This window comes from Megascapheus bottae, chromosome 14 (genome assembly GCF_031878675.1).
Source record: "Megascapheus bottae isolate mThoBot1 chromosome 14, mThoBot2.hap1, whole genome shotgun sequence".
In the NCBI taxonomy this organism is placed as follows: Eukaryota; Metazoa; Chordata; class Mammalia; order Rodentia; family Geomyidae; genus Megascapheus; species Megascapheus bottae.
Window position 1 is genome coordinate 10,789,685 of NC_143522.1, and position 14,694 is coordinate 10,804,378.

At 47.4% G+C, this 14,694-nt stretch overlaps 1 protein-coding gene across 4 annotated transcripts in view; it reads right to left on the bottom strand.

Annotated features, from left to right (window-relative positions):
* Dpf3 (double PHD fingers 3) overlaps positions 1 to 14,694 on the bottom strand; it is a 232,638-nt gene that overhangs the window by 101,222 nt on the left and 116,722 nt on the right. For all 4 annotated transcript variants that reach the window (XR_016537567.1, XM_090344412.1, XM_090344409.1 and 1 more), the window contains exon 4: positions 931 to 1,058. Coding sequence is in view for 3 of the 4 variants with exons in the window: in XM_090344412.1 (XP_090200538.1) it covers positions 931 to 1,058 (128 nt within the window). In the remaining variant the exon portion in view is untranslated. The remainder of the gene's footprint in view (positions 1 to 930; positions 1,059 to 14,694) is intronic.

A 14,694-nucleotide genomic window follows, 5' to 3' on the forward strand; every position in this document is an offset into this window, starting at 1 on the left:
TAGAATCACAATCCCAGCTACTTGAGAAGCAGAGCTTAGGGGGCTGTGGTTGAAGCTAGCCCAAGCATAAAAGTTCATGACGGGAGAATGGGAAGTAACTTGGAAATACAGCCCAACTATGAGTGAAGCAGCCCAAGGAACCTCAGTGAAATCCACTGATCAACAGGGGTTGGGGAAAGGCACAGAAAGCAATAAATACTAGGATTTGATGTTCTGAGCAAATACATTCATGTGAGGAGTAGGGGCTCTATGTAAGACTTCATTTCAATCAGTCGCCAGGTGTGGTGGTGAGTGCCTTCCTTGTAGAAGCACAAACTAGAAGAGTGCAGTTCAGGCTGCCCTAGGGACTAGAGACCCTATCTTGAAAATTACCAGGGCAGAAAGGACAGGAGCAGGCTCAAGTGGTGAAAGGCCTGCCTACCAAGAATGAGGACTTGAGTTCAAGTCCTAGTGCTGTCCCCTACCCCACCCTACCCCTCAAAAAAGGCAGGTGGAAAGTAAAACAGGGTAGAAACTCAGAGTTACAGTCCTATGATTGCAAGCTTTAGTGATGTTGTACAAACAGAGGGTGTGGACACAAAGACAGAGGCCATTGTCCTTGCCTGGACGGGGACCAGACTGGCTTCTTAGACTGTTTGCTTGGATCATCATCATGTCCCCAGAATGTACTATCATATCTGAAGTGACATGGGGTCAGTGAATACATTTTAAATAGAAATATAGGGAAGTTGGGGAAAGGAAAAGATGGGAGAGGATGAGTGATTTCTATGGGGAATGTTTTAAATCAGAAAAAAAAAATTGCTTTTGATCTTCCCACCAATGGTGCTTCAAAGCCATTTGAGATTTGAGCCAGGCCTGGTTAGAAGGTGTGGGGGAAACACAAGGAGTTACAGGGGTGCTCTGTAGCACCCCCAGTGGGCGCAGGAGTACCTGTATCTCCTGGATGCTCTCCTCCTCTCGGGCGTCCACCTTCTTCTCCCCCCCCTCACCGCGGAGCAAGGCTTCCAGAGTGGTGCTCTCTGATGTGAACCCATCTTTCTTCAGGGGCAGCTCCACTTCTGACAAACAAACACAGAAAGGCAAGTCAGGCCACTGGAAGCAGATAAGACAGGAAGGATAGTCCTTGAGGACAGGCAGGGACCAAAGCCCCTGGGGAAGACTCAAAATAGTATGAGCCCTCTCCTCCTGGTGGCCCAGGAACACTAGTAACAACACTAGTGCTACTAGAGTAGCTTTCCATGTGCACGTGGACAGCACCACAGTTAAAGATCCTAGCCCTGTCCACACCTTCATGGGTGATGTCAGTCTCAGCCTTGCTCCCTCCCCCTACTTCTTGCTATTGTGACCTTGACCAGGTGCTGGAGGAACCTGGAGCCTATTTCTCCATCTAGAAAGAGGAAAACAATGTCCAGTGCTCCATAGCTGTTTTGTGGGGTCAAAAATTATCCCTTGGTGTTCAAGGTCTTTCTGAAAACTCTCAAGCAGTACAGAATCATTGCCATAATTGATTCTCATGACCTCCCCTTGGATTTGCTGGCTATCCAGCTCTGTTCTACTCCAGAGAGGCTGATCTCACCAAAGCACAGAAGTTTGGACCTGCAAAATGAAGAAATGAAGGCAAATCCCTCCCCCTCCCCCCCCCCCCCCCCCCCCCCCCCCCCCCGCAGAGCAACAGTGGGAGGCGTAGTTCCGGTGTCCCACAGACAACCAGCAAGGTTGGAGCCACAATGCCCAACCAGAACAAAAAGTAAAGTTAGAGTTGCAGGTCATTTTTATGGAGGACATAAAGATTTGATTAAGTCTCTGGAGCTTGTCACTGGGTACCTAGTTTAGATGGGACATGTGCTGTAAAGGCCCAAGTGTTCTAAGTTTGGTACTCAGGATGGCCGCTAAGGGGAAGTCCTGGACCCTTTAGGAGGTGGGGCCTAGTGGGAGGTCTATAGGTCACTGGGGGTGTGGCCTCCAAGGAACTGTGTCTGCCTCTTCCTCTTTTGCTTCCAGGCTAATTGGTGAGCAGTGTGCTCTGGCTACACACTCTCCACCATTATCATCTGGCATCAGAAGCCCTAAGCAATGGAGTCTGTCTGATTATGGAATGGAACCTCTAAAACTGTGAGCCATGATAACCTTTTCTGTTGTTAAGTTAATTATATCCAGTGTTCAGTTATAATAATGAAAGTAACCTGTTAGCCCACTGGAGGAAAAAATGGTAGCCAGAGTAAGTAGAGGAATCCTTCAACATACTTCTCAAACTCCAAACTTGTTATAGGATGAAGAGAGAAAGAGAGACAGAGCAAGAAAGAGGAAGGGAGGGAGGGAAACACCCTCACACAGAAGTTGATTTAGTGGTGTCCTGTACAACAGTCATAGAAATAAATGGCCACATGCATGAGAGAAGTGGAAGTTTAAATGGAGTATTCACAGAGGTGTGGAAGAGATAAAGCGAACAATAAAGGAATGATAGAGTGTGCTGAGGAGACAGTTCCACTGCAATTCCTGGAGAAACAGAGGGAGAGTGTTAGAACCTGGAGAGAATGCCATAGCAGAGCCCTAACAGGGATGGGGCTTGCAGCATGGCAGCCTAAAGCCTGAGACTCAAGGAACCAAGGCATGACCTGACTGATATCATAGTCTCCATCTTCTATTGTGCCCCTTCCCAGTGGCCAACCTCAACTGGGAGCAAGATGTCAGGAATCCTGGCTGATGCAGCCAGCCCAAGGCCAACTTCCTCTGGCACAGACACCACCAAGAGAAAAGAATGCCTCTATAAAAGTCACTTATAATGTGTAGTACCATCAGGCCCTGAGCCACCAGGCTTTCTTTTGACTCCAATAGAATTCAAGCTACCCCTTCCACCTCCTCTACCCAAAACAGCACATGAGGAAAGAGTACCCAGGCACCCTCGGAAAACTCAAGAAATAAGCTGGGCACTGGTGGCTCATGCCTATAATCCTAGCTACTCAGGAGGCTGAGATCTGATAATCCATGTGTGAAGCCATCCTGTGCAGAAAAATCTGTGAGACTCTTACCTCCAATTAGCCGGCAAAATATGCTGGAAGAGGAGGAATGGTGCATGTGGTAGAACGTCAGCCAGCCTTAAGCAAAAAGCTAAGCAAGAGCTTAGGGCTCTGAGTTCAAACACAGGAAGGAAAGAAGGAAGGAGGGAAGGAAGGAGGGAAGGAAGGAAGGAAGGAAGGAAGGAAGGAAGGAAGGAAGGAAGGAAGGAGGGAAGGAAGGGGGGAGGGAGGGAGGGAGGGAAGGAGGAAGGGAGGGAGGAAGGGAGGGAGGGATCTGAAATCCCTTGAAAGACAAAAAAGAAAAAAGAGCAAGTTTTCCACCAAAAACTCAGTCATCTCTGACATCTCTGAAAGGTATTCATCTATGTACTAATTCAAAAGCTATCTGCTGAGTGCTTATATGTAACAACAGCTTCTGTCCTGGGAGGAGGGACACAGGAAGTGACTAAATAACGACCGGGCCTACCTCTGGGTGGTTTACATTCTAAAAAGATAGATTGTCACTGCTAAATACAAAATAAAGATGCGCCATGAACAGTCCCAGGTGCTGTGGAGGAAAACAGCAGGCAGCAATATGGCAGAGAACTGGGAGGGAGGGGCTGCTTTAGATCAGGGAGCAAGGGAGAATCTGCATAATGAAGTTCCTTCTAAGGTGAGAGTCAGCAAAACAGTCTGTTTTAATGAGCTTGGACCACGCAGTTCCATGGCTTGCTCTTGTGACATATTGTTACTCTCTCCCCAAGTCTTCCAAATGTCTCATCAAACATTAAAGTGTGTTACCTCATGTTCTGTCCTCAGAAGACAAAAGGTTGGCCACCAGCCCTCAACTTGGAATCACCATATGTGTGTAAGTGAAGTACTTTTTGTGTGTATTTCAGTACTGGGGCCTGAACTCAGGGTCTCGTATTCTCCTTTAGGTTTTCTGTTGTTGTTGTCGTTGTTGTTTTGGGGGGGAGGGTTGCTCATATTTGGTGCTCTACCACTTGAGCCACACCTCCACTTCTGTCTCTTTACTGGTTAATATGAGAATCATGTGGATTTATCTGCCCACAAGCCTCAGATATCAGCTAGGATTACAGGCATGAGCCACAGGTGCCCAGCGATGAAGTTTATTTTTTAATACCTCCCAACCTTAGCCTTTCCAACTAAAAATAAATCTTATTTGCAGAATTGCACAGGATGCTGGGCATGGAAAAGACCTACGGGGCATTCATTCAGTTCCTCACCTCCAGCTCCACACTCAGAGAAGTTAAGTCACCTCACCAAAAACCACACAGCAAAACAAGAATGAAATCAGAGGTTATGCCAAGCACCTTCACGCATCGTAATCTGAGTGGTAGACAGCAGCCAGGCTGAGCCACAGTGCTATTTGCTTTAGTCACTTGCCCGTCGGCAGGAGACCTGGCCCATGAGAAATGAGTCTAATGGAGCAGCATCTTTGCTAGGTGTCACTTCATTTCCATCACATTCAAGAACACAGCCACTATTCTATTGTCCAGCAAGCAACAGCTAAGGATGGTGCAGCTTGGCAAAGTTCAGATCCTGCTTAACTGAAGGGCAAGTCTGGTCTTAAACTCAATCCGCCTTCAGATCCCTGCCAGCCCCTCCCGCTCCCCAGCTTGCCCCTCACCTAATTGGTCTCCATGAGCTCTACCTACCTCTCTTTGATCCCCCCTTTATGTATTTCTATTGCATTCCTCCACTCTCCTGAGTTTTCAGTGTCAGGAAGAAAGATGCACTCTTTCATCAGAGGCTTGAGGGCATTCCTCAGCAGGGCACCAGGCTGGCTCTGCGTGACCATCTCATGAGATGTTTGCCCTTCCATAACCCCAGGGGACCTTTTCCATCAGTGTGAACTTCCTCCTTCCTCCCTACCAAACATGTCCCCACCCTGCTTCCCCATCTCCCAGTCTCTTCTCAGTCCTCTTTGACCAGACATCACCAGACATGCACAGAACACTAATCACAGGGAAAATGTAACCCTAATGGGATTGCCGTAACTTGTCCTCCCGCAGGCAGGCAGCCCCCAGAGTCTCCACACCTTTATGTTAAAAGCAAAGGACAGAGAGACACAGAGTCTTTTCCAGGGTCATGAAGAAACACGGTGACATTATTCCTTCCTAATTACCAGAAACTTTAATTAGCTCAGATATGTTCTGCTTTCAGACAGTCCTGGAGTCAAACTCAAGTCTGACCATTTGTTAGCAAAAGAGCCCTGAGCTAGGTCTCCATGTGGAGACTGGGGATGGCCAGAGTATCTGGAGATCACGGCACTGACATGAGACTGGAGGGAGGTGAACTACAGGACGACCCTACAAGACACACACACACCAAAAACAACAACAACAACAACAAAACCCACTAGCTGGGACACATCAGAAAAAGTAAAGACAATTTGTGTGTGTGTGTGTGTGTGTGTGTGTGTGTGTGAGAGAGAGAGAGAGAGAGAGAGAGAGAGAGAGAGAGAGAGAGAGAGAGAGAGAGAGAGAGAGAGGGAGAGAGAGAGGGAGAGGGAGAGGAGCGCACTTCTGTTTTCGGGGTTATTTGGTTGGGGTTGGGTTATTTTTTTTTTAAATATCTCCCAAGACTTTCCTGCACAGGCTGGTTTGGAACCACAGTCCTCAGATCTCAGCTTCCTGAGTGGTGTGAGCCACCGGTATCTGGCAGCAACTCATTTTTCTTATTTCATTCTACTCAAAATGAGGATTGAAAAATGAGAACCTAATATGAAAAGAAGCCTAAGACATTGTTCAATGCCCTAGAACTAGTGGGTGCTATTGTCAAAGTCTGTGTCCTTTTGATTTTAATCATACAGCAGTACTATTCAATAGAAATATAACATAAGCCACTTATACCACTTTCAACATTGTAAAACATAAAGAGAAGCAGGAGTGATTAATTTTAATAATATGTTTTCCTCAGCCCAAGATGTCTAAAACATTACCATTTCAACATGAAATCAACAGAAGAAAACTACTGCTGTGACCACTTACCTTCTTTCATTCACCGAAAGATCTCAAAGTCTGCTGTATATCTTAGCTTTACAGTGAATCTCAATTCAGACCAGCCACATTTCAAATGTTCAATAGGCATACCTGGCTAGCAGCTGCCTTTCACGGTACCACTAGGTAGCACTTAAAGAAAGGTTGAAATGGCTGGCCACGGTGGCTCGCACCTATAATCCTAGCTACTCAAGAGACTAAGATCTAGAGGATCAAGTTTTAAAGCTAGTAAGGGCAAATGATTTTGGTAGATTCCACCACTGAAGTAATGAGCAAAAAAAAAAAACCCCAGATTAGAAATGTGGGTCAAGTGGTAGAGCACCAGCCAAGAGAGCATGAGCCCTTGAGTTCAGGTCTCAGTATTGGGGGAGGGGGAAGAAATTTGCTATCACTTTGCTTCTAAAAAATGGAAAGAATTTAAATATGGCTCTGATTGTGGCTTACTCAAAACCTGACAGAGTACCAGTCCATGGACTGTATTCTAGCTGCCTTGTGGCACGGTTGCCAAGCAGTATGAGAAAAGGTGCCACCCTTCCCCACAACCCTGAAAACAGCCCTAGCCTCATGACCACAATAGCTCCCAGAGTAAAACAGGAAGACAGGGAGCAGATTCAAGCCAATGCACAGTGTACATTGTAGACATGCTGCATTGAGCCCTAAGAGGTTTCATTCATTCAATTCTTCTCCAATATGTCTCATCTGGATATAAGACTTAGCAATTCATTTAAAGGCATACTCATGCTGTATCTCACACATATTTGAACACCATATGACCCAACTGAAACTAGCATTTGACATTAAAAGAAAATGGTCCCAAACACATACATGCACACATACACACACACACACACACACACACACACACCACTCACACACACAAATTTATCTTTAAATTAGCCTGATTTTATACACATAGATATAAACCTATGAATCATTACTTTTTTCAGAGCAGCAGCTGTCACCCAAGCCAGCCGCCTCCCTGGGCCCCTGAAAGCCACTCTGCCTCCACTTCTAATTGGGAACAGAGATAGTCTTTGGGTGACTTCCAGCACGATCCATCACACCAGAGACAGCTTCTGTGCAAACCGAAGCAAATCAGTTTCCAAATAAGAAAAAAAAAAAAACTTAGACAAACAAGGATTGAAGCATAGAAAGTTAAAAAAAAAAAAAAGCACAAATCAAAGCAATGCAAAAAAAAAAAGTGAACTGTAGTGACTTCTCCCCAAGCTGTGAACAGGCCAGCCATCCTCTCATGGGCAGATCAAAGCCACAAGCCCTTGACACAGGTGCCCCAAGCTTGCTACCCAATGCACTGAAAGCAAAGCTTCCACTGAGCTGCTGGAGCCACCGCGCTCATTAATAGGATGCACAAGAGATGAGTCTTGAAAGTGCAATGTGGGAGCCGGGTGAGTAATTAAATCCCAGGTCATTTAAAGATGCACACGCCTCGGATGCCATAGGCTCACAGAACCTCTGACGCCTTTCCCTTCATTATTAGACCCAGGATAGAGGTCTGGGAACCTGCAAGTCATATGCAGATTATAATAAAATATGCCATTAATAAAAACCACAACACAACAACAACAGATTAAGACAGTCCTTCTTTGGGGAAATATACAAAGAGAGAAGCTGTCTGTTAGCTGTCGAGTTTGCATGAGATACCATCTTTCGGGAGGCTAGGCTCTGCCAACAGACAGCTGGCCCCAAGGGAAATTGTGGTGAAACAGCCCGACAAGGCACATCCATCCGTCCATCCATCACAAGCTCCCTGTGATGCAGGAGCCTGGAGATGCTACAGGGTTTCGGAGGGAGCCATTCCACAGACAATGGCAAAGAGTCTCTGGCTAGATCCTAAACACTCCCATTCTCTGCATCTAGTTTTTCTTTAACAATACAAATGTACAGTTTTCTGGGTCCTTATTTTGAAGAGTTAAGCTGGTCACAGGTCCTTGGATTTGTACATTAACTTACACCAAGGTACAAGCAGCTTAAGAATCATGATTTCATTTATCCCCATCAGATTCATGGAGAGAGAAAGGAGGGGGTGCTGTATCATTCACCTCATCAAAGCAGATACGGGTGGGAGGGGAGTGGGAGGAACCAGAGACCTGCTTCCCAACATGGTGGCAGGTCCAGGAATCTGTTTGTTGCCTAGGGTAGCCATTTTCTTGGCTGAATTTGACTCCCTGCTTTGTGATTCATAAAGCTCAAAATAGATGAGGCTCACATCAACAGCATATCACCCAGGCTGCACCCCACAGGCCCTTGTTGCTTGTGTTAGAATCCTAGAATAGCCACACAATGGGAGATGGATCGCCCACCCCACTCCCCACGTGTGGCCTCAGCTGTGCCTATTCACTCCTCTCACATACACACCCCAAAGAAGACACACAAGGTGGGTTCCAGGACCTCAGGCTGCAACCTCAGGTAAGTACTTCCCTAGCCCCAGACACAAAGAGACACCCACTGTGACAAAGGAAAAAAGGAACTCCCCTCCGCCCCCCCCCCAACCCCGGCTGGCCCACAGGCCAAGTGTAGCAGGATGGACCGGGTGGGAAAGGATGGTGGGAATGGAGTAATCCAAGGATGTTGGTGAAAGGAAGTTTCAGTTACACAGGGTGAACGCAGTCTGGAGACCTGAAGTACAGTAGGGTCACAGCAGCTATTAATAAAGTATTACATACTTGAACACTGCACAAAGGGAATAGATCTTAAATGTCCCAAACACAAACACTGTATGTATGTAGGGTGGTAGATGCATTTGTTGGCTCTATTTAGTGATGCCATAATATCTAGGTTTAGCAAAGCATTCATGAAGAAGGAAAATGTCATGTCATAATGAAATCTCTCTTGTATAATTAATGTTTACTAATTAATTAGTAGTTATTTTGTTGGTCATGGGCTTGAACTCTAGGCCTGGGAGTTGTCCCTGAGCTCTTCCACTCAAGTCTAGCATTCTATCACTTTGAGCCACAGCACCACTTCTGATTTTCTAGTGGTTAATTGGAGATAAGAGTCTCACAGACTTTCATGCCTGAGCTGGCTTTGAATGATGGACCTCAGATCTCAGCCACCTGAGTAGCTAGGATTACAGGCATGAGTCACTGGCTTCCATTCTAGCCATTCAGGAGGCTAAGATCTGAGGATTGTGGCTTGAGGCCAGCCCAGGCAGGTAAGTCCATGAGACTCTTATTTCCAATTAATCACCAAAAAGCCAAAAGTAAAGCTGTGGCTCAAGTGGCATCAACTTGAGTAAAAAAGCTAAGTAAGAGTGCAAGGTCCTGGGACCAAGCCCCAGTACTAGCATAATAAATAAATAAATAAATAATAAAATGTTTTAAAATTTGCGTAGGCTCGAGATTGACCTGGTGGTAGTGTTTACATAGTATAAATACATTCTTGGATTGATTCCCCAGCACCAGAATAAGAAAAATATTATGCAGTATACCATAAAGATAGATAGATAGATAGATAGATAGATAGATAGATAGATAGATAGACAATTTGTCAATTATACCTTAATAAAACTAGGTCAGCCAAGCACTAGCAGCTCATGTCTATAACTCTAGCAAGTCAGGAGGCTGAAAGTCTATGCAAGAAAGTCTATGCAAATTTTATATCCAATTGATTACCAAAAATCCAGAAATAGAGCTGTGGCTTGCATGGTAGAAAGCTAGCCTTAAGCAAAAAAGCTCCCATCCAGGCCCTACGTTCAAGTCCCAGGATCACTAAAAAAAATTTTTTTTAAATCTAGGAAAAATAAAGATAAGTCATTCAAGGAATTCAAACCGCTGGAAAGTGCCAGAAGCTATCTGTAGAGCATCTCAGCTCTATTCTCCTAAGCCACACCTTTGGCCTTAGTCTCCCCATCAGTAAAACTAGAACAAACCCCAAGTCTGTTGTTATGTGTGTCTTCTCAGCATAGGAGTGGTTTCTCTTCTCACTTCTTCAAGCCTCCCTCTTCTGGGGCTCCGTTGGCCAAAATTGTTCCTTCTAATACTCTTGGCCACCAGCTTTCCCCAGCATGAGCTCAGCCCAGAGGGGATAGAACAAGAAGGGAGACTCCAGAGCAGTCACACAATGGAGGTAGAAGAGAGTGGGACACAGCTCAAAGCTGGGAAGCTGGTTCTGCTACCATGTCACGTCAGTGTGACAGCTCCTGCAGGCCTGGCCCGACACCATAGTAGAACCACGGTGGAAGACACCTGCTCTAGTCATTACTGAACACTGATGAGTCTGGCTCTATCCCAGGTATTAGGGACACAGTTCGGAATAGAAAAGACACCGTCTCCTCCCCACCAAAAAAAATAAATAAATGTTCCCATCCAGAGAACTTATACTCAAGCTCATAAGAAATAATACATAGGGGAGACAGAAAACAGGAAATAAAGGCGAAAACCCTGCGGTCAGATGACATTTGGTAATGGAGAAAAGACAAAGCAGAGTTGAGGAGACTGAGGCATGAAGTGACAGGATCAGGTGGTGGCAAATGACACATTTAAATTCGGCCAGGAAAATACAAGTCTGGAGGAGGAGGATCAGGCTGCACTGATACTCACACAAAAACATTCCAGACAGGGGACCATTGTCACGGACCCTGATACCCTCTCAGAGCACAGCAAGCTGGGGACTGGTAGAAGATCACTTCAGAGAGGCGCAATGGCCTTGAAGGACTGGGCAGGCAGCAGGGAGAATGCTGGCTTCCATCCTAGATGGAATGGCAAGCACTGGGATTTTCAGCAAAGAGTGACATCATGACGCCTACTATATGCAACAAAAATCCCCGTAAGAGAGTGTAGGTGGCTGCAGAGAGACTAGATAGGAGGTAGTGTGAGGTGTCAGGGCCCCCCCAGTGAGATCAGTATTCGATAGGGAGATCACATGACACGGATATGGACATACCTCAGTCCTTGTGGCGGTACAATCTGCTTGTCAGACACATCCTGAGTCAGGAGGGTCTCCTGGCTCCCAAGCAGGGAGCTTCTGCACACCGTGACCCAGGGTAATGCCAGGCTTCAAGGTCAAGTGCCCAATTGCTAATATAGCCACGTTGTGGTGTACCAGGCCAAGTTCAAAAAGGAATGGTGACTCCAGAAGAAAGTAGGCCAGCTAATGTAATAGGCAAGAGAAAAGACCCAGACAGGGGCCTAGCCTAGCATGCCAGGAGATAACAGTACGATAAATGCAGAATCAAAGCCTTCCAACTTTAATTCTGTGCCCGCACAGCCTAGCCATGAGACCTAAGGGATGGGGCCACGGACGCTGTAGTTCTGGACAAGGTGCTGGGTCTGTTTGCCTCTTGTATAAGATGCTGGCCAGAAGCTCTTTTAAAAGACTCAGCAGAATATGTCACCATTCTGAGCCAGACACAACATACATTTCCCAGCAAGGCAGTGAGCTCATTGTGATGCTCAGGAATAGAACCCCTTTAGCTGAGACACCCCCCCTCCATGCCACCCTGCAGTACAGGATGGTGGCAAAGTCCCAATGCCCCATTATCCATCATCCCATCCGACTCCTAGCATTGCCCTATGGAGCTACTATGGTTGACATCTCACAGATGAAGAATCAAGGCACAAGCATTTGGGTAATCACCTCAAATCACAAAGCCAGTGGGCAGAGGGGTCTGGACTGAAGCCAGGTCCACTGATCCCCTTTAGTGGCATGTTCCTGCACAGCATAGCTGTGTGGCACAAAAGAAGGTCCCTCCAACCCACAGCCAAAGACAAGTAAGAGGACAAAGCCGGGACACATCTATAGACCAGGATGGAAACTGGACAGGAAGTCATCTCAATGCCCCAGGCCCCTCCTCCCTCGCTCAGCCTCCCTCATCTGCAAAAGGGAGATGGTGAGAGTTTAGTAAGTTCTCAAGGTTGAGATCAATGCGGGCCCAGTTCTTTCCTTCACTCTTTTAATAAATCTTCACTATCTGTCCAGTGTGTGCCAGGCCTCATGCTGGCTGCTAGGGATATAGACGAAAAGGCAAAGTGGACCCCTGCCAAGGGGGAGAGACAGGTGAATCATAATGGCAGAACTGAGCGATTCCTCAGGATTATCACCACTAATCTATACATGGCTCAGACAGACCCAACCTCAAAACAGAGCCATGGAAACTGCCACAGTCGTGTGGCTTTCCTGCCTGGTTCCACCTGCAGGCTGACATCCTCAGCCAGCGCAAGCTCCCAGGGCCCTGGAGGGACACCCAAACTATTCCTTGAGACTACAGAGGTGTCACAGGAGCAGGTCCCTCGAACACCAGCAAAACCTTTAGCATAAAGTGGCCTGGCACAGAAGGGCTGCCCATTTCTCCCCAGCTGCCCATGGAGCCAACAGAAGCAGAAGAGGCAGCCATTGCCTACTGCAGGATGGATGGCTGCCCACTCTGACACTGCAGGAAAGAGATAAATGACCGGTCATTTCCCCTTGATGCACTTGAAGGCATCCATTCTCCCAGCCCTACCACGCTCTGGCAACCCCCCTCACCACCCCTGCACAGAGACAGATAAGACTGACAGATGGGGGTGGGGGAAGGACACAGCCAGACTCCTCTGCAGGCCAGGAGAAGGTCACACTGTCCACCCTTCTCACACCTGGCTCAGGGTTCCATGAGTCCTTTCCTTCACCTCCCCCGCTGGTACCCATCCTACCCAGCTCATCCATCTGAAGCGCGCATGGCAGAGAGGGAGGGCTGGGGGGCACAGGCCCCCGCTGACAGCCTCATCAATCTCAGGCTACATGCTTGGCACATCAGCATTCCTTAAGTTGTTCGTGGATAGGATGTCAGAGGACCTGGAGGGACTGTCTTAGAGAGAAGAGAAATCACACTGAACATCAGAGAGCAAATGGTGGAAGAAGCCTGGAGACTATTAAAATGTGGGCCATGTACAAAAGCAGTAGGGAACTAATTAAGATGCAGGATTTTTTTCAAAAGCTGAGGAAGTTGGCCGCAGCCCACTCCCATCTGTAAAGTTCTGGCAGTTCAGCACAGCAGGGCCAGAGCCCTAGGCGGGTGAGGCAGGCAGGACTCTAGCCTCTCTGCCTGAACCAGCCCCTTACCCATATCCCTCAGAGAGTCCTTGCATCTGCTTGCTGCAAGGACTTGTGGGCCAGCTTAGGGCTCCCTCTGCTTCAGGATGCCCTAAACTACAGTGTCCTTCAAGGCTCCTGACAGAAGTTAGTTTCCTCAACAAAATGGACAGGGCGTTCTGGGTCATTTATCTCTGCTCATTGAGAGACTGCCAAATGCAATCCAAAAAAAAAAGAAGAGGAAGAACCAGAACCCTATCCCAGACTGCCTTCCTGGAATCATCCTGGGAATTAGGTAGAGAAGCAAAGGGCTTCTGTTGCTCCCCAACTGTCCCACGGCGGAGAGATCAAGGCCCCAGTATTCGGGGAACCGGAGGAATTTCAACTTTCAGCCTCTGCTCATGTGGGCTGGGGTCGTGGAACAAGGCGTTTCTTGGTTCCCACTGGCTCCCCTTAGAGTTCTTGGCTTCCCCACGGATGCCCCCTGGGAAATTAAGTTCCTAATCTTCACTACAGTTTTGCAGCCTTTAAAATGAAGATAATATCTTCCTGGGACCATAGGGACCAAAGGTCTGGGGCAAAAAGACGCTAAATTGATCTAAGCAGACTATCTGAGCATATGATCCGGAGGGACATAAGTAAAAGTTTGTTCCCAGCCTTTTTCTTTCCTTCACAAAAAAAAGAAAAAAGAAAAAAAAAAGGAATCTAAAGGCCCTCTTTTTAATCAGCTGGCTCTTGCCCAGCATCCACCCCTACTTTAGGGCTTTCCAGTGGGTATTTACCACCCATCTTTCTTGCCTGCCAGCTCACCCTCTTGTCAAGGGGTGCCAGAGCTCAGTTCTCAGGGGTAGGGGTTGGGGAGACCCTTCACTGGCCCCTGCTCTTGCCTGAGCCTGGTATTATAGAGAATGTGATAGCTGAGTTGTCATACACTTTGCTTTGCTTCTGCAGCCAAATGCAAGCTACAGAGAATTCTGAACTCAGTTGTTAGTCAGAGGAAAGAAATCGTGTTGTATGTGTTGTCCTGAAGCCACCCAGGCAAGTAGGAGGTTGGGAGATGTTTGTTCAAGACTGACTGGAGGAGAGATGCTGGGCGTGAGAAGTGTCCCCGAGCAGGAACACCGTGAACACTCTCTGACTTTAAAAAGCTCTCCCAGGCTCCCAGCCACCTCCCACTTCTCCCCCCACTCCCCGAACACACACAGTTTTCTTTCCAGTAAGTAGTAAAGAAACGTAGGAGGATGGCATCGCCACAGCGAAGCAGATGGTATGAGGAAAGCGAGACTGGGGAGTCCCTCCATCGGGATGCAACGGAGCCCAGGAAGGAACAACTTACTGGCAGCCAAGATCTGCCTCTGCTCTCCCCACCCAGGGAACCTCCTCGCCCCAGATAAGCTTTGTGCTCTGGAGGCAAAACCAGAAGTAATGGAAGTGATAGCTCATCAGACCTCCTCCAGGATCCCTCAGGCCCCCTGAGACATACCCATTCCCTCTGACCTGAACCAACTTCTGCACAAAGCAGTGCAGAACTAGGGCCAGCCAGTACTGACCCTCACACCTCCTGGCCTTTGCTGTAAGCTCCCTGTCACCGCCAGATTCAGACAGGAACAAAAAGGAAGATAGACACGCTGGGAATGGCACAATATATA